The following is a 24,832-nucleotide window of genomic DNA, read 5'->3' on the forward strand; positions in this document are numbered from 1 at the left end:
TAATACTTATTCTTGTTCTGGCACAATTTGACAATGAATGAAACGAAACCATGTCGATTTTTACGTATTAGTCACGATCATTAAGTTGCTTGTTCCTTCCTGTTTGGGCATCCTCAATTTCAATTCAAATCTAACTCGGTTTGCCTTGTTGATTCATGCTAACCACACATTGCGGCTCATTAAAATGCTCAACCCAATTCCAGTTACCAATTAAGCAGCAACAGAAACTGAAACAGAAGCGTAGAGAAAACTTGACTCATATTTTGTTGCCTGTGCAAAAAAAAAATCTAAATAACTCACCTGTGTTTGGTGCCTGGCAAAAAAAAGTGTTGGGTATGTAACAAAGCATAAAGCACAGAGCAAACAAGCGTGCTGAAAAAGCAAGTGAACGACTAGCAGATACGCTATAATTACCAATGCTGCTGTCATAAATTATGATAGTTTTGGCTGTTGAAATTATTTCAGATGATGCAATATTCGGTTTTCATAAATACATGTGTTGATAAAATATCAAGGTTTATAGAAATTACTTTTTTGAATACATTAAGAATATAGTTCAATATATATATATAAAGAGAGTTCTCAGTGAGAGTTAACAGACGTGTTTACTATTGTGCTCTTCAATTATTCTTGCTTTCTTAGTTAATTATTTTTATTAAATTTCACATAATTGCGGTTCGGTTGTATATAGCAAATATCTATATTATCCTGTGCAAGGTTTGATCCGTTGTTCACTGCGTTTTTAATAATTTGCTTTTTTAATTTGTGAAGCTTTGTGTGCAGTGTCGGTTCATTAGTTTCATTATTTGCATTTTTGCTTTAGTGTTTCTATTTGTTGGCGCTCTCCCCAGTTCACTCTTTCTAAGTTTGTGTGAGTGTGTGCATAAGTTGCTCTCACTATCTACGGTTGTTGTATTTGCCTCTCTTGAATCTTTGATTTTTGTGGTGTGCAAGTATACTCTCTCGCTGAGGACTTTTGATCTGCTCCGTAACGGCTGTTTTTGTTGTTGACTCGCTCTCTCAACATATATTTTCGTTGCGCTCTGTAACGGCTGTTTGTTGTTGGACTCGCTCTCAACACATTTATACCTCTCTTTGTTGTGACATTTCTGTTTACATTCAGTAATTTTGTGATCTATCCCGATTGCCAATATGAGTTGCTGCAAAAAAGCTTGCACTTTCAGGCAAACAGTTGATTCTGCACAAGCGCAATTTATAAGTTGCTGGCTGTGTGATAACATGATGCATACTAAGTGTGCAGGTCTTACTGGGCGTGAATATGACAAGATTATGTCTACTACTAAAGCTGGTAGTGGAGGCATACGCTGGTCTTGTCCGATTTGTTTGGAAAAACAAATAAACTTTTCTAAAATGTATAGTGCTGTGAGGTCTCAGTTTTTAAAACTGAAGAAGATTTCTATGCAGTTGACCAGTGACATGGCTGCTGCTGAGGAAATCTTAAATCAGTACGGCTTTGAAAGTCCTCTCTCTCAATTGGATACTCCTTTGTTGTCGGTAACTCCTTCTGTAATAGTACCGTCACCTAATTCGCTTGCCCCTCCCTCACCTTGCGCTTCTGTTTTGTCGTCGGCTCCCAATTCTCTAGATCCTCCTTCACCTTGTCCCATATCTGTTTCTCCTATTGAGGCTTCTATTGAAACTCAAGCCCCTGTCCCAAATTTGGATGCTACTTCTATTGTTGCTCAAACAATGAGTGTCAATAAGTCAGCCTCTCATAGCATTACCTTATCTGTTGTCTCTCCTAGAAAGCAAGTTTTCTTATCTAGGCTTTCATCTGACACTACCATTGAGGCAGTATCGGCTTTTATCTCAAATAAGATTCCGGTTAATGTTTTTATATCGAAGTTTAGTTTCGCGACACCGCGTGAAATTGCTTCGTTCAAAATCAATGTGCCTGTAGAACACTTTAAAACCCTTTGTGACCCTAATTTCTGGCCACCTCATGTAGTTGTTCATGAATTTAAACCCAAAAATCGTAACAGATCGATGCCTATTTCAGTAAATTTACCTTCGGTGCAATCTTCATCAAACGTTGTACCAAAAAACTAAATTACTTACAAACCTCTTCTCAGCTGTCCCTGATTTATCAAAATGTACGTGGCTTAAACTCAAAACTTAAAAGTCTTTTCTTGCATAGTTTCAGTGTACAATATGATATTATCGCTTTCACTGAAACATGGCTAAGTAGTAATATTCATAATAGTGAAATTCTTTCAAGTAATTTCACTATTTATAGACTCGACCGTTCGTCGCGCAGAGGTGGTGGGGTGTTAATTGCGGTTAAGTCCATTATCCACTCTGAATTGTTTACCTTTTCGTCCCTTTATGATGTGGAGATTATAGCGGTTAAATTAACTCTGCCATCGTGCTCATTATACATCACATGTTCTTATATCCCTCCCTCTTCTGATGTACAAGTTTATGCTCACCACATAAATTGTATTAAACAAGTTAATGAACATGTAAATGATAGAGATTGTCTTCTTGTGTTGGGTGATTTTAATATTCCGAACACTTCTTGGTCTTCAACTTGTAATGCAAATTACTTTATTCCGACAATTGATCACTATCTTTTTGATGAATTGTTTAACCTGTCTATGTTTCAGATGAACTCTATTTCAAACCATCTTAATCGCACTCTTGATCTTGTGTTTGTTAATCATGATTCGCTAATTAATGTCGCGAGATCAACTCCTTTCTCCTTACCTGAGGATATATATCATCCCACTTTAGAGGTTTTATTAACTATCGACAATCCTCCCTCTAATACTCCAATGCCTTCTAAACTTAGTCGCTGTTATCGTAAATGCAATTTCGTTTTGCTTAACGAACTAATTAATTCAACAGACTGGTCTATTTTATATGAGTCGGTTGATATTAATTTAGCATCATCGTTTTTTTATTCTACCTTAAACTCTATTCTGGATGTTTGTGTCCCTCTCCGCCGTATTTCGCCAGTTTCAAATAAGCCACCTTGGTTCACCAAAACTCTTTCGAACTTGAGAAACATTAAAACTAAATGTTTTAAAAATTACAAAAAGTCTGGTTCAAGTATTGACTGGTCCAAATATTCCATTGCCAAGTCAAACTTCAATCTTTTAAATTCTAGCTGTTATGAGAATTATCTTACACGTTGCAAACGTCAGTTTACTCGTGATCCCAAACAATTTTTCTCATTTGTAAACTCGAAGCGTAAATCCTCTGGTTTGCCGTCCTCATTTGTCCTTTGAGGTGAAAAAACATGCAATGATCAGGATTCCTCTGATCTATTTGCTGATTTTTTTCAATCCACTTATTCTTCTGCTGATCTCTACAGCAACTCATATCCTTATTCTCTTCCTGAATATGGATCTATAAATACTCCCAAAGTTACTGCATCCTCTCTGGCTGCAGCCATTAAGACATTGAAATCATCTTTCTCTCCTGGTGCTGATAATATTCCTAGTTGTGTGATTAAAGAGTGCAGTGTTTCTCTTCAGTCACAATTACTAAAATTGTTTAACTTGTCCTTGGATACTTCTGTGTTCCCTTCAATTTGGAAAGAATCTTTCATCATTCCCTTATATAAAAAAGGTGGAAGATCTGATATTTCCAATTATAGAGGCATCGCGAAATTATCTGCTATTCCGAAGTTATTTGAGAAAATCATAACATCGGCCTTGCAGCATTTTTGCAAATCGATTATTCAACCATCTCAACATGGTTTTGTTCAAAATCGATCTACGTCCTCTAATTTACTTGAGTTCACGTCGCTTGTTAATGACAGCTTTTCCAAAAAAATGCAAACCGATGTTATTTATACGGACTTCAGTAAAGCATTTGACTCAGTACATCATTACATACTAATTCTTAAGCTTGAACGCTTAGGATTTTCACCCAGTCTTGTCTCTTGGATTTCATCCTATTTAACGGGTAGAACCCAAAGAGTCTTGCTGAGAACAGCTATGTCTAAACTTATCTTTGTTTCGTCTGGTGTACCTCAGGGTAGCCATTTGGGCCCATTGCTCTTTTCCCTTTTTATAAATGACCTTCCTAGTTGTATCTCGTATTCCACTATATTTATGTATGCTGATGATGTAAAACTTTGCCTTCCATACTCCAGGGCAAATGGACATCTTCACCTTCAAGATGACCTAAATGCATTTCAACTTTGGTGTGTGGCAAACCAGCTTGACCTAAATTGCTCAAAGTGTATGACAATGACCTTCAGTCGTACCGTTCCTCTAATTGTTGATTATAAAATTAGCAATAATTCCTTACGACGCATCTTTACAGTCAAAGATCTTGGTGTATTCTTTGACTGTAAACTTAACTTTAATCTTCATATTTCTACCATAATTAATGAAGCCAAAAGTGCGCTTGGCTTTATTAAACGTTGGTCTAAGGAATTTAAAGATCCTTTTATTACCAAGCGCTTATTTACTTCGCTTGTGCGTCCTATCCTAGAGTATTGTTCTGTCGTATGGTCTCCGCAACATAAACTGTATCAGGATCGTATCGAATCGGTCCAAAAACAGTTTCTTCTCTTTGCCTTAAGAGACCTTAGATGGGACAGTAATTTACGATTACCGTCTTATCATAGTAGGCTCCAGCTAATTGATCTTCCATCGCTAACCAATCGCAGAACAATTTTAGGAATTGTTTTTCTGCATAAATTGATTAGTGGTGATATTGATTCGTCCTCTTTGTTGGGTCGTCTAAATTTTTTGGTTCCGTCCCGAGCAACTAGACACTATCGTCCGCTTCATTTACCTGTGTGCACTAGGGATTATTCTTTGCACAGTGCGTTTCATGTTCTTTGTGTTAATTTTAATAAATATTATCACGTTTTTTCCTTAGAGCTCTCTCCTCCTAAAATAAAAAGTGTACTATCAGCTTATCTTAGGGAAATCACTCACAATGCCCAGGCATAAGCATTGGCATACGCTTTTGCTGCTAATGTTGTGTTAGTGATTTCTCAATTCTATTCTTATACTCTATTTTTGGCTCTTCCATTACTCTTTTCTTTTTATTATTTCTTATTCTTTTTATTAACTTTTCTTGCAACTTCTCTTATTACCGGCCTTTTTTCTTTTTCTATACTTTACCTCTTCTTATTTTATTCTTTTTTTCTTTTTTTATTATTGTTTTTTTTTAACTCCTTTTATTTATTTATTTATTTTATTTTATTTTTTTTTATTATTATTATTATTTTTTTATTTTTTATTATTATTTTAAGAATTATTTTAAGTATGCTAAATATTGTTTAATAACCTACATTTTAATATTTTATTTTTTTAAGTTTTCTTACTAACACTTTCTTTTCATAGCTTCAATAGTATCACTGACCATATTTGGCTGTGAGACGTGGGCATAGCCGGCCGGACTGGCAAATAAAATACCCCCATCGGGTTGGTGTTACTATTGAAATTATATCGTGTACTTTGTATAGGCTTTTTTAAATTAAAATTGACTCTCATTTTTGTCAATAGCTTTAAGAAAATAAATAAATAAATAAATCTAACGTGGAATTAGACTAAAATGCAGATTAAATAACTGTTATAAATAACTTGTAATTTTATTTTATGTTCACTTTCTTATCTGAATATTATTTTGAGTTACATACATATATTTATAGTTGTATTAAGAATAAAATATGCCTTTAAAATATATTGATATATCTAGATAAATTAAAAAAAATTATTGATATGATATATATATATATATATATATATGATATATACATATCAATAATTTTAACAAATTTTAGCAAAGTATGTTAAGGTATGCATTTCAACATTCCAATCACGCAAAAAATGTTCTTAACAGCGTTCTACATGTCGACATTTACAGTGTGTTTAACCCACTTTCAGCGACTACAGGGTATGCAAAAAAAAAAAAAAAAAAAAGAGTCAACAACCACTTTGGTATGCCATTTGATGCCAGTTCGCATTTGCCGGCTGGTTTTTTTATTATAAGTTTTCTGTTTCTCACATACGAGTATAAAAAGAGAAAAAATGGAAAAGAAAAGGCTTGTGTTTATATTTATTTTGGCCAGTGAAACAACAAAAGCAGCGCTAAGACAACAATAAAACGCCAACAACAGTTACACCCGGCTAAATAGCAAATAACAAGATACTTTCAAAGATATATACAGAAAGACATAAATATATATATGTACATATGTATAGGAGTACATATAAACATATAGCTATATACACTTTTCATAAAGAAAAAAAAAAATGTCGCCAGCAATTTTTTCAAACGTTAACCGGCAAATGACGCCGTTTAAATTGGATTATAAAGCAAAACTGCACTTCAGGGTATTATTAGCTATGACAGTTGGTTTGTGAACTCGCCCCAATGAAATAAGATAATGAATATGTTACGATAATACTTCCTCTGCGATTTTCATAAGCAGAGCTTCGCCTGAGGAGAAGCTAAGGCTAACTTCAATTGTGATAATGGTTAAATAGCTAATAGTAAATGGGAGAGCTCCTTCAATTATTTTCTGTACCTTTCATTTTAGTTTATTTCTATATTGCACTATTTCTTTCATTTATTTTCTTTGCGTTTTGAATTATTTGATAATTATTTTTATTGCCTTTCAATGATTTGATTTATCTCTCTGCGTGTCTGCTTCCCTTTTGGCATTTGAATTTTTCTGCTTTTTGTCTCTCTATGTTTCCATAAAGCTTTATTCATATGAAGAGTATTTGCTCGTCGATCACTTGCATACCTTTTCGATTTTCTGCTGACTCTTGTTGGTCGGCTAAGTGCAAAAGTATCACAGGCTAGTTTTTAAGCCTCGGCCGCACAGTTAAAGAAGAAGCCAAAGAAAAACACATCAAAGCGATAGAGAAAGGGAAGAGCGGAAAGGTTTGTGTCATGGCTAAACAAAATTTCGTCATTGTTGTTGTTGTTGTTGTTGTTGTCACCCAATCACATTTTGCGGTACTTGGCCCAGAGTCTATTTAACTCTTACGCTCTGTCATCGGGCGAAGGCAGATGCGAGCCGTAATTGTTGATGTACTTGACTTACCTGTGCTGTTTCTTATTGACTTTTAATTAGGCGCCACTCAAAGGTAACTAACTCAATTAGTTGCTCGATTGAGGAACCAGATCAGACAGCAGTACCAACTGTGCCCCTCTTAGTTAGCCTAGTTCAAGTATATGTACTATTTGCTAAATATGATATATGCTTACATATGTATATATTGTTATTGCTCAGCTTGTTTTTACTCTTGCCTTGGACAGCTTTTGGCAGAGCTTTTGTCGCACCCAAATGGAAAGAGAACCTGGGTACATTCACCTCTCATTCAACGAGGCTTTGTTTCTTGTCTTGCGGTACTTTTTATTTTGTATATGTTTAAATAGGTAGTATATATATATTTATCTGTTTGTCTGTCCATTTATCTGGCGACAGTTTTTCTTTAGCTTCTTTCCGCTCTTTTGACGTGTTGTTTTTATTGTTGCCATTGCGGTTTCCCGACTTACTTCCATTTTTATCAATTCTCGCAATCTTTAGGCTCAGTGCACAAGCAACAACAACAACAAACAACTTGTTGTTTCTTTAGTTGACTCTGCTCCATGTTAAATGACACTTTTATGTCTTTTTAATAATGTTGTAAAACTGTCTAAATAATTACAAAAAATTAAAAATAAAAGGAAAAGAAAGCAAGTGAAGTTTTGGCTTTTTTTTGACAATTGCTCCATCATTTTGAAGATAATTGTCCCTAACTATAAAACAGCATTGGAATTCCTATTAAAAACTGATAGAAATCAAGAAATATTTCTAAATAAAGTGCATAAATTTTGATGCAAATTGCAACCCCTAAGCAACCCCTAGAAACAACTCGGCAACCGACTGTGAGACTAGCCAACAACAAGCATTAAAATGTTGTCGAAAAACTAAACAAAGTGCCAAAACACTAAAAGAGCATGAATGCATGCTCGACTCGAATATACCCTGTAGAAAATGTAGATTTACTGGTAAATCCATTTGAAATGCCTTTAAGAAGCTTGATAGTTTCTTTTTCTATCAAATAACTGAACTGTGGTTGGGCGATCTTGACTTAAACATAGCCTCTATTTGATTTTAAATAGCTTTAGATGTACTCATCATTGTTTAGTTAAATGTGGGAACTTGAAGGCAATCTTAGAATAAAATAATCTTAGAATAATCATAAAGATCGATTGATATAAAAATTTAAATATAGATATAAAGTAAACTCAAAATTTAAATTATTATTTTAATCGATCTTTCTGATTATTCTATTATAAAATTTTTGTTTTTCATTTTTATTACTTTTCTTGGATCAGTGTGTAAATTTATAGAACCCATCTATAATAATACTTATATGCCATCATATACTATTTCTTTTAACCTCTATTGCCTCTAATACCTCTGCAGGACAGTACTCTTTTATTTGATCAATTACAGGGTATTAAAACCATTGCTGGTTACGCACGAATGCAGTTCCTTTGCCCTGCTCGGTCAGCAACAGGAACAGGGATAGGGGGAACAGGGAAAGGTTACTGCAAGTCAGTTGCTCGGCAACAATACTATAAAAATTTCGGAACAATTGCAATAACAGACAATACGATGTCGTCCTCACCCTCACCCTCACTCACCTCAGCTTCGCCCTCGCCTTTGTCTGGCAGAAAAATTGCTTTACTCCTAAGTTTTCTTATGGTTCTATGTGGTTTCATTTATTTATTTTATTTTTTCCGTTAAGCTTTACCCTTTACCCTCCACCCCTTAACTCTTTGTGCGCAGCGAACGACGAATTCTGCGAAGCGGAACCGTTGACGGTTATTAAACTATATAGAACGGCAACAAGAAGAAGCGATAGAAGAGGAAGAGTCCAACGACAGCAACAGATATCAAGACATAAAGCAGTTATACGCAGGGGCCACAGTTGAGGGCGAGGGGTGTCTATGAATTGTTTCAGGCATAGTTCCGCTCTTTTTGTCTTCGTTCTTTCTCTCTATCTCTCTCTCTCTCTCTCTCTGTTTTTTGTGTAACATCTGAACTTTGAACGTTACGGCCACGCCCCATAAAGAACTTGACGTTATTTGTACTTCTTATAATAGACTCGAAACATTTTCTGCACCGATGAAGTTGTTTTACGTCTAGGGTCAGCGGTCAAGAGAGGAGTAGCTTAATTGGCAACAGAATGTAAACAGCATGTGCCATGGAATGAGCTCTGAACGGTTGTTCAGTAACACATCTCGATATATAATATATGTGCGTTTATATGTGTATGCTTAATAAGTCGTATAATAACTATATTTAATCTTAAGCGACTGTTGTCGTTAACTGTTGTTATAATATGCGCTGTGAGTGGAGTTTAGGCTAGGGTGTACTGAAGTACTCATCAAATAAATATCTTACTGAACAGCTTATAACAGCATATCAGAAAAAAACTCCGAGATTACATAGTATAATTGATAAGAATGTTTCGGAACATAACTCGAAGAGAGTAAGAGCTAATAGCAGATTTCAAATTTTGAAAACCTCTCTCACATTGTCCTTACATATTGCTCAGCTTTTTGAATATCCAGGGTATCCATCTAGTCGTCGACAACCCATTGCAGCACCCTTCGATTTGAGTGTCGAGGCAACGCAACATTTGTTGTGCAATGCATCTGCGATTGCAACTTGCATTTTACGATGCCTCGCGGAAGTTGTAAACCCAGAATCTAATTTTAACCCAATTTTTCGTTTGTTCTCCTATTTTACAGTTAGCTGACGGAACACTGGAACAGATAAACGACGTCACACTGGAGTCACAAATACGATAAACATTCCACAAATTCCACATTACCTCCCTTCAACTCTTTCATTCTCTCTCTCTGTCTGTCCGACTCTCTCCATCTCGCGCTCTCTCTCTCGCGCTGTACTCCCCGCCCTCTCTCGGCATGTCACATGATAAGAAAATGTTGGATCGCGAGGCAGTACGTTCAGTCATACAGCAATGGAATGCCAATCGATTGGATCTCTTTGCGCTCTCCGAACCGGATGAGGTGAGTGGAATCGCATATATGCTGGAATCTATAGATATATATATATGAGTATATATCTGACTAATTACTTGCTTTTTTCAGAATCTGCTCTTCCATGGCGTTATGCGCTTCTACTTCCAAGATGCCGGCCAGAAGGTGGCCACCAAATGCATTCGCGTTGCCAGCGATGCGACAGTCACAGATGTCATAGGTCAGTTGTTCAGCTGCGCAGCTCGAATTGTTAATATACTAACTCCCTGAATTATTGCAGACACATTAATTGAGAAGTTTCGTCCGGATATGCGCATGCTATCCGTGCCCAATTACGCCCTCTACGAGGTGCACGCCAACGGCGAGGAGCGCCGCCTGAATCCAGATGAGAAGCCGCTGCTCGTTCAGCTCAATTGGCATATTGACGATCGCGAGGGACGCTTCCTGCTCAAGAACATCGATCAGAAGACAACGGTGTGTGGCGCTTGGAATACTAATGAAAGCTAGCCTGATTTATATAGGGTATAGGAAGATGCACAGTGGTGGAAAATAAGACAGGAAAATATAGATTATTAGCATCGGAGATAGATGACTAGAGATCAGATGTACTTCATACATATTAATCTATTAGTTGAGGCTACTCCACAACTCTTTCCACTGCTTTATAGAAAAAACATTCGCGGTTAAGTCAAGTTATCGCTAATCTGATCGAAATTATCATTAGATATATCTGGATATTATTAGAATTTTGCCTAGGTCGTGGTTAAGCAAGTGTATTGTAATTCAGCAAATCAGAAATTGAGAAATTGTAAATCATAGCATCTATTACTTAGGCCAATCCGCAGTCAGTCCATCCAAATGTTATGGATAAAAAAAAAACCGATTAAATGTCGATCAATATCTTTGTCTAGGGACAGTTTATTTGCATAATTTATTGTGTATTACTTAAAATGCTTAAGAAATAAGAAAACCGTTATGTAATGAGTCCAACTTATAAATTGACAGTTTTACCGATTTTGGCAGATTTTAATAATAAGAATATACCCTATTTATAGCTACATTTATTTAATATGTTTACGCATATGATCATCAGAGTAGAAGTTATTAAAGTACTTTTTAGAATATTTTTCACGCTAGGGTATCTCTCAATTTACAAAGTCGATCAGCCCACTGTATATTGCTTATAATAGGCATAGGTCCATTTACAATGTAGCTCTCAGTTGAACATATGCAATCAGTCCTTTCTATTGCTTTTCATTAATGAAAACTGTTTTCCCTTTTGCAGCCCATCGAGCAGTCGGAATTGAATTTCAAGCGCAAGCTCTCCAAGCGTGAGAAGAAGGAGCAGAAGAAGAAGGAGAAACTGGCCAAGCTCAGCTCGGATGTGCCGCTCTCCAATGGCAGCCAGGTGGGCGGCATGGGCAACGGCGTCGGCAGCGCGGGGGCAGCAGCGGCGCACATGAACGGCAATGCAGGCGGCGCAGGCAATGGGGAGGCCGGCGATGCCGTTGCTGGCAAGCTATACACAGAGCTGCCGGAGACGTCGTTCACACGCTCGATCTCAAATCCGGAGGCGGTGATGCGACGCCGAAGACAACAAAAGCTAGAGAAGAAGCTGCAGCAGTTTCGTTCCCGCGACGGCGGACCCGACACGGGCGGCACCCTGAAAATCTACGGCGAGAGCCTGTGCCAGGATGTGCCCTACAAGACGCTGTTGCTCTCGATACGCGACTGCGCCCAGGCGGTGGTCAGGGAGATGCTCAGCAAATACGGCCTGGAAAAGGCGGATCCCTTGCACTATTGCCTTGTACAGGTGGGTGGGCTGAGCCTTGATTAACTTAGCTATGTTAATTTTGTGTGCTTATCTTCTCGTATTCTCTCTTATCTATTATCTCCTTCAGGTTAACAGCGATGGCACGGAGTACATACTTGACGACGACGAGTGCCCCTTATCAATACTCATGAATCATCCAACGTCGCGCGGTGAGTCCTTTTGCCTGTTTGTGGGCCATTCAGAATCACTTAGTGTGTCAGGCCGATTGTGGGCGTGGCAGTGGGGAATGAGTAGCAGCTCATTCATAAATATTGAATTTGTTTTATCAATAACTATGCTTGCCGACTGACTGACAGCAGCAACAACAACTTATTTATGTTTTGTTGTTATTTTGTTAGTTTCTTAGTTTCGTGTTTCGATATTTCATAAAAGTTTGCAACTTGTTTCAGTTCTTTGCTGGCATTTCAGAGTGTTGTGACTAAGCGGGGGTTTACTTACAGCGAAAAGAAATAATAATAAAACAATATAAATATTAAATTAAATTTGTATAAACACCTAATTGAAATGAGAGATGATCTGTGTGATAGGCTGCGTAAGTGTTGCATGTTAGCTTCAATGTGAAAAGACCAAAATTGATATTTGTTTTTTTTTTTTTTTAATTTTGAAAATTCCTTAAAAAAAAAAAAAAAAAAAAAAAATGCGAAATAACATATATAGGCGACCATTATACCTATAATTAAAATAAAATAAAACTAAATCCAGTCAAGTTTAAAGCAAGAATAAGAACTTTCTTAAGTTCAAATTCTAAGAGACCAAAAGCTAACAAAAATATCAAAAATGTTAAATATAAATAATAAGGCTATAAACTGCAATATAACATAAAATATTTGCTATAAAAATGAATATAGCCAATGCACAAACCTTTAGTATAGTATAATATAGCAAGTCAAGCAAGACACAAGCTCGATGCTACAAGCTTTTAGTTTATACAGGCAAAACACATTTTGATTGCGACTGTTACAAAAGCTATAATGAAATATTGTACTAAATACCTATTGGAAAAGCAAAGCAACAAACTAAATGATATTACTTATGTTTGTGATTTATTAAATTACAAAAATGCTGCTTGAGGCCTATTTTTTTGCAAGCTGTTTGTAGCGTTAGGGTGTGTCAAGAAGAGTGTGACTTTCCAAAAGTATGCAACAAAACGAATTTTTGAACGTAATGCACAGGAACTCTGTAAACATTGAAGGAATATCCGATGATGCGTACGTAGGCGAAAGAATTGTTTACACAGACACACAGAGTGAGTGAGAGAGAGAGGGAGAGGCGCTCAGGCATACGATTATATATACCCACACGCATACACATTTACATAAATGACAAACTTTCTACACAATAAGGCCGCTGGGAATTCAATGTCGACCAACAACAATAATAAGAACGACAAACATAACTGACATTTAAATAAGGGCAGCAACAAAAAATTGTGGCCGGAAATGTTGGCCTCAGCCACACACACACATACAGAAACACACACAAAATCACACACAGACTCACCCATACAGCAAAAATTAAGGAGTTTTGAGGCTGGCAGAGCAGCCACTTGACAATCACATGTGCCGCCAGTGGCAATGATTGCTGCTACTGCCTCTCTTTCACACTGTCACACACACATGCTCATACACTAACACTCATTACCTACACTGCTCTCACTCCGGCTGTGCGAGCGGGGCGTGTGCAATTCAAAGGTGTAAAATGTAAATGCGACCACATTTGTGTAAATATTTTATGAGTTCTGTCCCTGTCTGGCTCACAGGCCGTTCCTGCGTCCCTGAAGCTGTCTCTGTTTGATATATTGTCTTAATTGCAGAGCCCACTTGGGATGTGTCTAATAAATTTCACTTAAACGTCACAAATTCCTTAAAGATGTTTATTCTTTTCACTTTTTCATGCAAGTAAAAAATTAGTTTGAGCTTAATTGCCTAAAGGACTTAAGGTAAACATTTTAATCGTTGTCCTTTAGTGGAGTATTCACTGTAGCTGTTTACAACTGAGACAGGTAGTCCTAAGCATACATGAATAAATGCAATTGATCCTAATTGCGAATGCATAACTCATAATCATGTTGGTATCTAAATTCCATGTACCGTTTAACATTTTGCCTCCCTCTCTGTCTGGCTGTCTGATAATCTGCCTACTTCAACGATTTGTTTTTGGTATTTGAACAGTATTTCAATGTCATTGGCTATTGTCTCATTGTTGTTGTTATAGCGGCGCTCTCTCTTGGTGCTCAGCTCTCTTGGTTTCTCTTAATATTCTTTCAATAATGTGTGGGAGTGAGAGCGCTAATGTAAGTCGTTGCAGCGCTTAAGCTGATTCTATTCTCTTATCTTTACATTCATTTGGGTCGTCGTCCTATTTTTTGTTGTTTGATGCGCACAGTGGGATCAGAGTGGCAATTTAATGCGCTCTTAAGTTGCAATCAAAGCTTAAGTAATCCTTAGTTGAGGTAAAGACATTCAGCTTTATTTAATGCTTTTTAAACGTTTAATTACCGTACTGAAATACTTGTTTAGATTCTGCTGTTGCCTCCTTGCGCTCAACCACTGTGCAAATGTTTAATTAGGCGCTTCTGCCATTCTCTAATTCGTCCTACGCTCCCTTGCTGGCTATCTCTCTTTCTTCCGTTCATTATGACTGTGTTGTATCGGGCGAGTGCCTTTTAGGATAATGTTATTTTTTATGGCTACATTTTCGATTGCGAACGCTGCCACCTGTTCGCCAGCAACAACAATAATAACAGCTACAACAACAGAAATAACAACAATAAAGGCAGTCTTAGCACTGTGGTCACTTGAACTTTTTCGAACACGACGCTCCTCTTAGTCCACTTGTTGTTGCTGTTGTTGCCGTTGTCAACGTCCTCGTCAATGTCGAGGCACCCGATTCGAGTGCCCGACTGCCGAAGCATCGGTGTTTGCCTAGTCGTGTTTCTCTCTCTCTCTCTCCTGTTCGCTCGCTCGCTCGCTTGCTCTTGCGCTTACATTCTCTCCACCCGCTTACAGCTCCCACTGTTATCTGCACTATGCACATTCGGCACCGTCACAGTCACACTTCGCTGTCGCTGTCGACGTTGGCGTTGGCGTCGGCGTCGGCGTCGGCGTCCGTGTTAGCAGCGTATTGTGTCTGTGTGCTTGGGTTCAGTTTTTCGGCTTGGGCTTTCGGTTTCAGTCATGAAGTAAGCGCTGCTCGGGCCAGCAGCATAGCCCGGGAAAATTAAGAAGCGGAATCGAGATTTGAAATAGCTTTCGGGTTTCGGCATCGCTGTTGGCAGCGCGAGCAGCGCCCTAGTGGCGGCAACAGTTCCTATGTTGTTGTTGCTGCTACTCTTGTTGTTGTTGTAGCTGTGCCGTGTTGCTGCCATCTTTACGTGCGTCCTGGCGTCTCCTTGAGGCATACATAAAATTGTCAAAATTAGAAACGGTTCAATTCAATTTGTTCGTGTATCGCAAAGTGTTTTTATTCCCTACTTATTGTAAGCTATGTAGTCGAAAACGTTTCCGTCTGCTGCTTAGTCGCAGCCGGTTTCCATATCCGGCTCGTCCTAGTGCTAATGCTGCCCATTTGGCGTCTTGTTGCAATCGAACAGCAACAACAACAAAAGCAGCAACAGCGTCTGCCATTTATAATTCAAGTACAACAACAACAACAACTGCAAAGGCAACAACATGATGGATTGGGGCATAAGACGTAAGTGGAATGTAAAAAGGACGCAATTTCGAATGCTTGTAGATGTCAGCCAATCGCTTTCCATTTGGCTTTTCCATTCCCATTGCCATTGTTATTTCCATTCCCATTTTCTGTTTTGCTTTTGCTAATGAAATGTTCGAGCAGCAAAAAAGTATGCAACGAAATGTGAAATGTCAAAATGTTGATTACTTTATGCTAACTTAATTATTCGTTGCGTTTTTGACTGAAAACCCTGACCGAACCCAACCGAACCCAACCGAATTTCCGCCTCTCGCCAAAGAACCTGCTGCATAATTGATGGCTTGCCCAGAGTATACCGAAAAATCGACAACAAGAAGTAAAAAACTTGTTCGACTTTCATTCCATTTAATTGAAGAAATGAATATTGCTTATCAAATGTAATTACATCCAGCAATTATGCATTTATATTTAATGGCCATTGAAATGACGTAGATTAACAAAATGTTATTTAATTACAATCTTGATTCAATTGAAAGAATTTAACCTAATGTCCTTGGCAACATCAATACAAACAGCCGATAAGCCATTCTGTTGGCCAACGCTTACGGCCAAATGACGTGTGCTTACGAGAACGTGCATCTATTATTCAGGCCGACTGACCATGACGCCTCTAAATATCCTGCTGACATTTCGATTTAGGCGAGAGAAAAAAAAATGGAAGTGAAAAAGAAAACATTTACCCGACAATAAAAACAAATCGGTACAAATAATGGAAATCAAACAATGTGGTAAATTGATAAGGTCTAATGAAGCTCTGAGGACTTTGTTCGCTAATGACAGCTCGGAAGCTCGGCAGCTAGAGGAAACGTGGCTGTTCATAAATATTCTGCCACGCCCCCATGCTCAAATTATTGCCCTAAGGCTTGCAAAAATGCACGCGCATAATTTTAATAGCTTCTGGGCGACATCTCTGGCTCATAAGCCTCGCTCTTCTCTCTCGCTCTCTCTGTCTTCGTTGTTTATCTTTCCCTCTCTACTGTTGTCTCATTTACTGCAGTTCATTGTGAAGGTCGTGCCACAGACTGAACAATTTCGCCTGCTGCTCCTGCTGCTGCTGCTCCCTCCTCTCTCGTCTCTCCTCGCAGTCTACGTTGCGCTTAGGAATTTGATAGCGCTGCGAAGCCAGAAGACAGCAAATTGGGTTAGAAACTTGTTCTCATTTTTTGCTCTCCATTTTTGTTTTTTATTATAGATTGCTCTTGTTCTTGTTGTCCTTGGTGAGGCTTTTAAGCTTTAAGAGCGGCGACATAAATGCCATTAGAAAATTGTAAAAGACGCTTGGCTTTTAAACAGTAATTGGATTGGAGAGATGGGAAGCTTAAGACATTTTGCGACTTTAAACTATTATTTTAAGATGTAAAGTAGAATGTTTGGCCATTTATGTAGCTGTTTTAAATCATTTTTATATTGTTGAGAATTTTCCGCCCACAAATATCAATCAGTAAGTTGATAAACTAAAGCAATTCAATTGATTCAAAGCTAAAGTTCCAGACGCAAGCATAAATAGTTGTTCAGTTTACTTTCTAGGAGCCAACGAGTCATAAAAGTTGCCGTCCCGTTATTTCCAATTGAGTTAGCATTGAAGTGTTTGAATTGGAAATGGCTAAAGCGTTAGATTTAATAATCTGCTTTAAACTATATTTCAGTTTGTACTGAATTGGAACATCTGGCTATTTCCCAGCTGGAAAAGTGTATACTTGGATTCATTAATTATTTAATTGAATCGAAATGAAACTTGGTTGAACGTTTGACGCTGGCTGACTTAACTAAACTTTATTTGTTATGTGATATATATCCAACTGTGTTATACACTCTGTTGATAAACCCTTCTAGTTTTCTAGTGAATGTATATGTATATTGGTTATCGGGCACACAATTTTGATTGTCAACAATTCTCATCAAAATTGTGCTGATGCTTGTGCTCAATTGCTGTTCAAATTTCAGTCGCCAGTCACTTGTCGGCTAAAGTTGATTGTTGATGAAAGTGAGCCAGACACGTGAGAGAGATGGAATTGGTCCAAACAGCATAGACACAGGAAAGTGTCAGAAATAGCACCCAAGCACTCCCACAAACACACACGCGCACACACGAGCACACACAGTGGCAATAGAATCAGAGCTAACAACATGCAAATTTTACTTTACTTTTTGGCTCGTAGCCCAAAGTCCAAAGACAGACAGAGACACAAACTAAGCAATATATAGATATATATATATATATATATATATGTATATATATGTATATATGCACGCGTATATATATTTATGATATATGCTGCTGATGAAATACATTTATTTATTTTGCTAGCAAATTGGTTATTTGCTTATGAGTTGTGCGTGGCTGAAACGATGTCTATTTATTCAAATGTGTTGTAGCTTTGGATGATCTATAGCGATAACGAGCTCACAGCTTAGGGGTTGTTTTTGCTTGGGGTAGATTGCGAACCTGGTCCACCCTGGTGGCGGGAAATCAAAAGCTTGTGCATAAGTGCAGCACCCAAAGCTGTGTGGGAACCGGTTACTATGATCCTTCTAGAATGCAATTTCTTGATCAACGTACAGATCATATTTGACGCTACGAAATATGCAACAATTTGCGGATGAATTTGCTGCTTTTGTGCGCTTACAATTCTCAAATGGTTATGACTGTCGGCGCTTAAGGTCTCTGGCATTTGCCAACGATCGTCCTTCCTTGTCTTGGGGAGCAGAAATGTTCAATGAACGTCTAGTGAGGACATTGCTGCTGACACCAATGATATAATAACCCCCGCTCGCTGATCTCTGCGATTAGCGTTCGGAATTTTTGGAAAAGACTCCCTTACTTCATAGGGAGTCGTCTATATAATACATTTACATTCACATTCAATGCTTTTCTTAGATCGTGGCACCGTTCTCAGCTCTTTGATGGCAATCAAATGTCGTGGCTTTTCAATTTTACGGCTGAGCTGAATTTATTGCACACTTTTGATATCCCAGCGAGCCCAACATGAGTTCAGAAACGAATTCAGCTTACACAAGTGCAAGTTGGCCAATAATAAAGACGTTAACTGAGCGATGCTCGTTAGCCCAAAAGTAGCTTCAAGTATACATATCTCAACTTTTATGTGCACACATAACATGTATATGTATACAGGCAGACAAAGTATATGTATGTGTGTGTGGATGTGTGTGTGCGTCTGTGCACACTACAAACAGACATCTCTATTCTCGCTGGATGATTCGCTTTGTTCTTACGACCTGCTCGTGCAGGGTGGGGCATATCGATTGTTTGAGAGCGCGTCAAATTATGATGATGATGAAATGCACAGTTTGATTTATGTGCTCGACTGATGAGCTCTTGGCATGTGTGGATGTGTAGTTCCAGGAGATATCAAATTGGTAGCCGAGCATTTGTAATTTATATACAGTCGAAAACTTATCAATAGTTTAATGGGCTCGACATCAAAATGGATAGTTGTCTATGCTCTAAGTAGAACTTGCACAAATTTAATGCTAGTTTAATGAAATCTCTTAATTACAATTATGCTTTTTGACTTCAACATCATTATTATAATTATAGTATATAAATAAATCTAAAGCCTAAGCCAACAATGGATCTCTAAACAGTTTTCTTATCGTAGAGCCTTTATTTAGCTGGTCTGGCTGCATGCTCTTGGCTCAGCAGTGTCTTTGTGTATGTATGTATATGGTATGTGTCCTGTAAAACGCATACATAAGTAACTTTGTGGCAAACGCACTTAAGCACATATACGAAGCAGCGCAAAGATAACCCACAACAAATACAGATACACCCACAACACGAGCATACACACGCATACATAAGCAGATATACACACCCATTGAATGCAGTGTAAACTAAATGTTATTGTACATATACACACACACACACACATACAGAAAAACAGACACACACACACACCCAGACATGCACGCCAACGGACAGACATCAACATTTCTCTACTTTAGCTGGTTTTATACGCTGTTTATTTTGATACCCTGTAGTTGCAAAGCAAAGGGTATTCATTTAAAGTGCAGTATGTAACTTGGCAACTAGATTAAAAGTCAAGCATGCTAGATAAAACAAGAATTCTCCTTCAGTCATGCGATATTTTGATCTTCTGAGATCTTGAATGTTTTTGCTGAAATCATTTTCATTGTATTTGGCCTGCCTTTGTATTATTTAATTTATTGTAAACAGATTTAATATTTTGAAATTAAATGTTTAATAATTTTATTTTTATTTGATATTTTTACAATTGATTTATATTAGCTTAGTTTATATCATATGTTATCCGCTCTGCAAAGTTTTTTCTTGTTCTTAAAAATTCTTAAAAATTAATAAAACCAAATTAATTGAAGCTAATTTGCAGCTGCATAGGGTATCCTTTAGTCGACCTTGTTCAATGTTGCTTCTTTCGTTATTTCATTCATTCATTCAGTGGGTAAGGCGCTCGCACTGACATGTTCTAAGTGAGTCACTCAGTCAGCTAGTCACTGAGGCAGTCAGCCAGTCAGCCAGTCAGTCAGTCAGTCAGTCAGAAAGTGACACAGTCAGCCAACGTTCGCCTTTGGTCGCATTGCTCATACGCGCTGTTGTCTGGGAGGGCTCAGTGTTCAGTGCTGAGTGTTCCGTGCTCTGTGGTCGGTGCTCGGCGTTCGGTATTCGGCTCTCTGTTCTTACTGCTCAGTTGTCAGTTATTCTTGCGCCTTGTGAACGTATTGTTGTGGCCAACCGGCGTCTAGCAGCAACAGTAACAGTAACAGCAACAGCAACAGCAGTAACAACAATAACAACAGCAATAGCAAAAGCAGCAGCGGCTTAGCCCGGCTTCAGTGTCCAGCGTTTGGTTAGTCACTCAAACCACAGCTAAAGGAAATAGTTATTAATAAAAAAAAAATATGTATATACATATATGAATTTAAAAAACAGAAATTCAACATAAATGTGTGAAAAGTGCTGCCGAGTGCCCATAAATATTTGTTGCCGATTTTTGTGCACTTTATTAAATTGAAATTGGAGTTTTTATTTTGGTTTTAATTTAAATTTCACTCTGACAATGGAGTATTTTGATATTTTATATTCGTGGGTGCATTCCTTGAAGCGCAAATTGAATTTTCACATGGTTTACATTTATGTATTTTATTTTTTATCGTGTTATTACTTTTTATAAATTGTTTGTGGCTTGCTTCATGTTATGGCTCATAGCGTTCAGCGTTGAAAAAAAGGAAAAAGTAAAAAAAAAAATTGCATCAGGGGAGCACAGTCCGGGCCATTAATTTCAAAAGCTATGTAGAATGGAAAAAAGGGAAGTATTATAAAATATAATTCTTTATAAAGTGCGCCATATATGAGAGTTGGTTTGGCGTTAACCCGTCTATGGCCCGGCCAAAACAAACAGACAGAACAAAAATCAATAAATTTCGTAAGTTATGACAGCAGCTAAAGTACTCGAAGTGTTTGTCCATATTTATATATTTTGTTGACTCTTTTTTCGGCCAAAGGCCAAACTGCGTCAGCCAGACAGACAGACAAAGTCATCAATATCCTTTAGGGTTGTCAAGTCACTTCGAATATCTAACGAAACTCAATTTGTGTAGTCTGACTGAAATTGCAGCCACAAAATTAAATCATATTTCGCTTTCGTCCTTTCCACTTAGTCTGCGGCATTTGTTGCCTTTGGGCCGGCTCTGAGTGTGGCAATTATATTTTTATTGTCTCTGTTGCCGTTGTTGCGCCAGCTGCCAAATTGTCTAGCAAAAATTGTTGTTCGCCACCTCGGGCGGCACTTGGCCAAATGGCTCAGCACCAGAGTGCGTTCAAATCAGGCCAGAATGTCGCCAAATCCACCCAGCTGGCTGACTTGCTAGTTGGCTGGTTGGCTGGATGGAGAAGTCACTTCATGGGAGTTTCAAAAGGTCATGCTCGATGAGTTGAGTACATAGGCATGTAATTTGATTTTGTTTCTTTCGTTCTTTGGTTTTGTTAAAGCAGAGCTTCATCCTATATTCATTTCTAAAGGAAATTATGCTTTTGAAGGACATGGTTATTATTGTTCAAGGAAATTAAAATGATTTGCTTAAGTGTAATGAAGAATTAAAAGATATAAATCTGCTATTAGTACGTATAAAAACTACATTTTACACTCAAATTTAAATATGTTTGTTACTTTCTATCTTGCATATCTCTTATTTGGTCTTGTGTGGCCTTTACATATATCACTCATGATCTCTTTTAGTGCTATCCTTTATTGTTTCACGGACTTCGCTTATTTTACCTATATCTCTTTTCCTCGATATCTTTCATATTCTCTGTCTCTCCGTCACTCGCTCCATCCCAGCATTTCTTTGTATCTCCTTCACTTTCTCTATATTCTTTTTTCAAATTCTCCGCCTCTTTCTTTTATTTCCCTCTTTCTATCTCCCTCTGTCTCTCTCTCTCTCTTCCTCTGTCTCTCTCTCTCTTTGAAATTTCTATCTATCTATCTATCTGCCTGTCCCTCACAAGCACTCGCCCCTCTCTCACTCTTTGAGTAATTATGCTTTACCAAGACTTGTAATAATTAGTTTTCACAAATATAATTAACTAACATTTTCATAATATCGTCTAACACCTTAAATTATATATCTTTAGTCTTTTCCAATTCAATTATTGTGTATATAGTTCCCAGAATTCGATTGATAGTACTTGTACTTAAGACCTACATCAGCTTAACTAAAACTGATTTAAATACACTTCCTTGGTCTGTATGTCTCCCGCTTGAAGGACTTTCACTTGCAAAAAGTTCTGTCTAATCCTCAAGATTAAACAGTGCCCAATATATATACATATAGACACACTTAACTGGTTTTAGCAAGATGCTAGTAATGCTTGGCCATATCTTTGCGCACAGGAGATTGCGTTTATTACAAAGTTGTCGCCATTTGAAATGACTTTATGTGTCGTCCTGGCTTAAGCTGAGAGTCCTTTGGGCGACACACAAACTTGGCTCATTAAATTTTCATTGTTTTAATTTGCGCAACGTGAGCCACAACTTCTCTCTATACACATGTGTGTGTGTGTGTGTGTGCGTGTGGTTAAGTGCTCAGACTCCTTAAACAGCTGTCTATGTGTGTGTCTGTGTGTGTGCGTCTGGCATGTGGAAATTAAGCAGCTTAACATCCAGCAGACCGACGACCAGATTCAAGTAGCTCGACGCTTTGCTTTGGTTTCTTGCCAAAAACTTTGCCACGTTTTACGGCTAATTTGACTAATTTGACTGCTGGGCACAAGCTGCTACCAAGCACCACCAAGCACCAACCACCAAACAGTCGCCACCCGCCCAATGGGTCAGAATATCAATGCCAGTCAATTAGGCTGAACAAATAGCTGGCTATTGAAATAGCTCAAGTTCAAGTGGACAGCAGGAGTAGCTGAAGAATTTTAGAAGATATACATATAATCAATTTAATTTAATTCACTTTCATTCTTCATGCCCTGTTGGAATGTTAGCGAGAGGAGTATATTGGATTTCTGCAGAAGTGATGTCTTAGACATGTTGATTATATGATATAAAATGTACTTACTGTATATACAATATTCTTAAAATGTAGAGTAATCTTTGTGAAGACAAGTTGGACTCAGTGCTAGACTTTACAATCAAAATAAATGTGCATAAAATAATATTTCTATTATATTTAGCCAAGTTAAAACAAAGCAATCTTCTTTACAGGGTATTTAATAGTTAAATTTCAATTGCTATTATTCCATAAATTACATAGCTCATTATAAAGAGAGTTGCTCTAGTAAAAATGAGTCTGCCCAGCGCTGGTCGCACACATAAACCAAATCCACACACAGAGGAGAACAGATGCACTGCGTCCAAGAGAGAAACAGAGAGAGAGAGAGAGAGAGAGTGAGAGATTGATGTGAAAGGATTGTGTGGCCACATGACTGTGGCATACCCGTGGTGCGGTGGGTCAGGGGGGCGTGCCATTTCACTCGCTCAACTCGTTATGCAATTTGCACATCTCGCCTCGTCGCCAGGACCCTTTTGTTGGCTTGCATTGTTTTCGGGCTTTGGCATTGCAAACATTTTGCGCTGCTTTTGTCCCTGTTGCCAATTTATGCGCACTTATGCACGTAGACACACCATCACCATCACACACTTACACATAGACATGCAGAGCCATAGCTGTACAGCAACCACATACACATGTGAGCTGTCCTCCATGATCCTGACGCGTTGTTGACCAAATCAATTTCATGGCTCGCAGGCATTTTTAGTCCCCTGCTGTGCATTGAAATTTTAACTGTCAACATTCAGAGAGTGTGTATAATTTGTGGCTGTGTGTGCGTGTATGTGTGTGGACGTGTAGGTGTATTGTATCACTCTAGCGTTTACCTTTGCCTTGCTCTGGACCAAGTTACTTTCACTTTTTATGTTTTCTTGTCTGCTGCAATTTCACAAAGTATTTTTAGTCTGTACTTTCTATGGTATCTATATCTATATAAACATGTTTATACATGTACAAAAAAGTTTCTTAGGTATTCCATTTCTGTTTCCTTAGCCTTGGCCCTTGGCATTCCAGCAGGCATAGCAATAGATTGAGCTGTAGCAGCTTAAAATATGGGGCCTATGTTTGCAGAACCTATTTAAAGTTTGTTTGTTTTATTTATGTAGTGTGCAAATGCGCGTATCTATATGGAATATCTTTATATCACGTTTTCTTAAATCGAATTATATTTTGTTTGGTTTTTTTTAAAGCACATTTTTGCATTTCTCATGCACCTTTAGACCTTTGGCAGTTTCTTAGCTGTTGCTGGCGCAGAAGCTGCTGCTGTTTGTAAACCATAAAAATTAATAATAAATATATATAGATGGCAGAAACAAGTTTCAAAGCATCACATATATAACCAGATATATAAATCAAATGTGGTTCTTTTGGTGGCGCAGAAAAGGTATATGACACAATATTTGTTGTTGTTAGTGTTTTCGTTGTGTGTTTGGCTTTTGTTTGTTTTTTATTTTTTCTTTTCGGTTCAATATTTTGTTGTTTGCATTGTTTGTAAAATGAAAAAGCGTTGTGATTCTTCTCTTTTTTGTTTCGCCGCCAGTGGCAAAATCCAATTTCTACATTGCTCATACGTCCCGTGCTCGAATCACACGTCGCTCGATTTGCAGCCAAGCTGACTGGGTTCAGTTTTGTTTTTAATCAGTTTTTCCGGCTTGACATGCCCCAGATTCCAGCCACAGATCCCGATAGACAAGTCTTGTTCTCCTTGTTTGGTTATCTGCCCAGTTGACT

At 37.8% G+C, this 24,832-nt stretch overlaps 1 protein-coding gene and 1 non-coding gene across 10 annotated transcripts in view; both read left to right on the top strand.

Moving 5' to 3' along the window:
- LOC6574364 (afadin) overlaps positions 1-24,832 on the top strand; it is a 55,416-nt gene that overhangs the window by 11,644 nt on the left and 18,940 nt on the right. For 8 of the 9 annotated variants that reach the window (XM_015167409.3, XM_032728206.2, XM_032728197.2 and 5 more), the window contains exons 2-6: positions 9,748-10,029; positions 10,111-10,219; positions 10,280-10,473; positions 11,285-11,812; positions 11,901-11,982. In XM_015167409.3, coding sequence (XP_015022895.2) covers positions 9,925-10,029; positions 10,111-10,219; positions 10,280-10,473; positions 11,285-11,812; positions 11,901-11,982 — 1,018 coding nt within the window. In that variant the 5' untranslated portion in view covers positions 9,748-9,924. Of the gene's footprint in view, positions 1-9,747; positions 10,030-10,110; positions 10,220-10,279; positions 10,474-11,284; positions 11,813-11,900; positions 11,983-15,040; positions 15,527-24,832 lie in introns of those variants that run through there. The other variant, XM_032728203.2, reaches the window with a different exon arrangement.
- LOC6574365 lies at positions 18,233-18,358 on the top strand. The gene has a single exon (XR_047501.2). It is a non-coding gene; the product is annotated as a U4atac minor spliceosomal RNA (small nuclear RNA).

This window comes from Drosophila mojavensis, unplaced genomic scaffold, assembly GCF_018153725.1.
Source record: "Drosophila mojavensis isolate 15081-1352.22 unplaced genomic scaffold, ASM1815372v1 contig_277, whole genome shotgun sequence".
NCBI classification, from domain to species: domain Eukaryota; kingdom Metazoa; phylum Arthropoda; class Insecta; order Diptera; family Drosophilidae; genus Drosophila; species Drosophila mojavensis.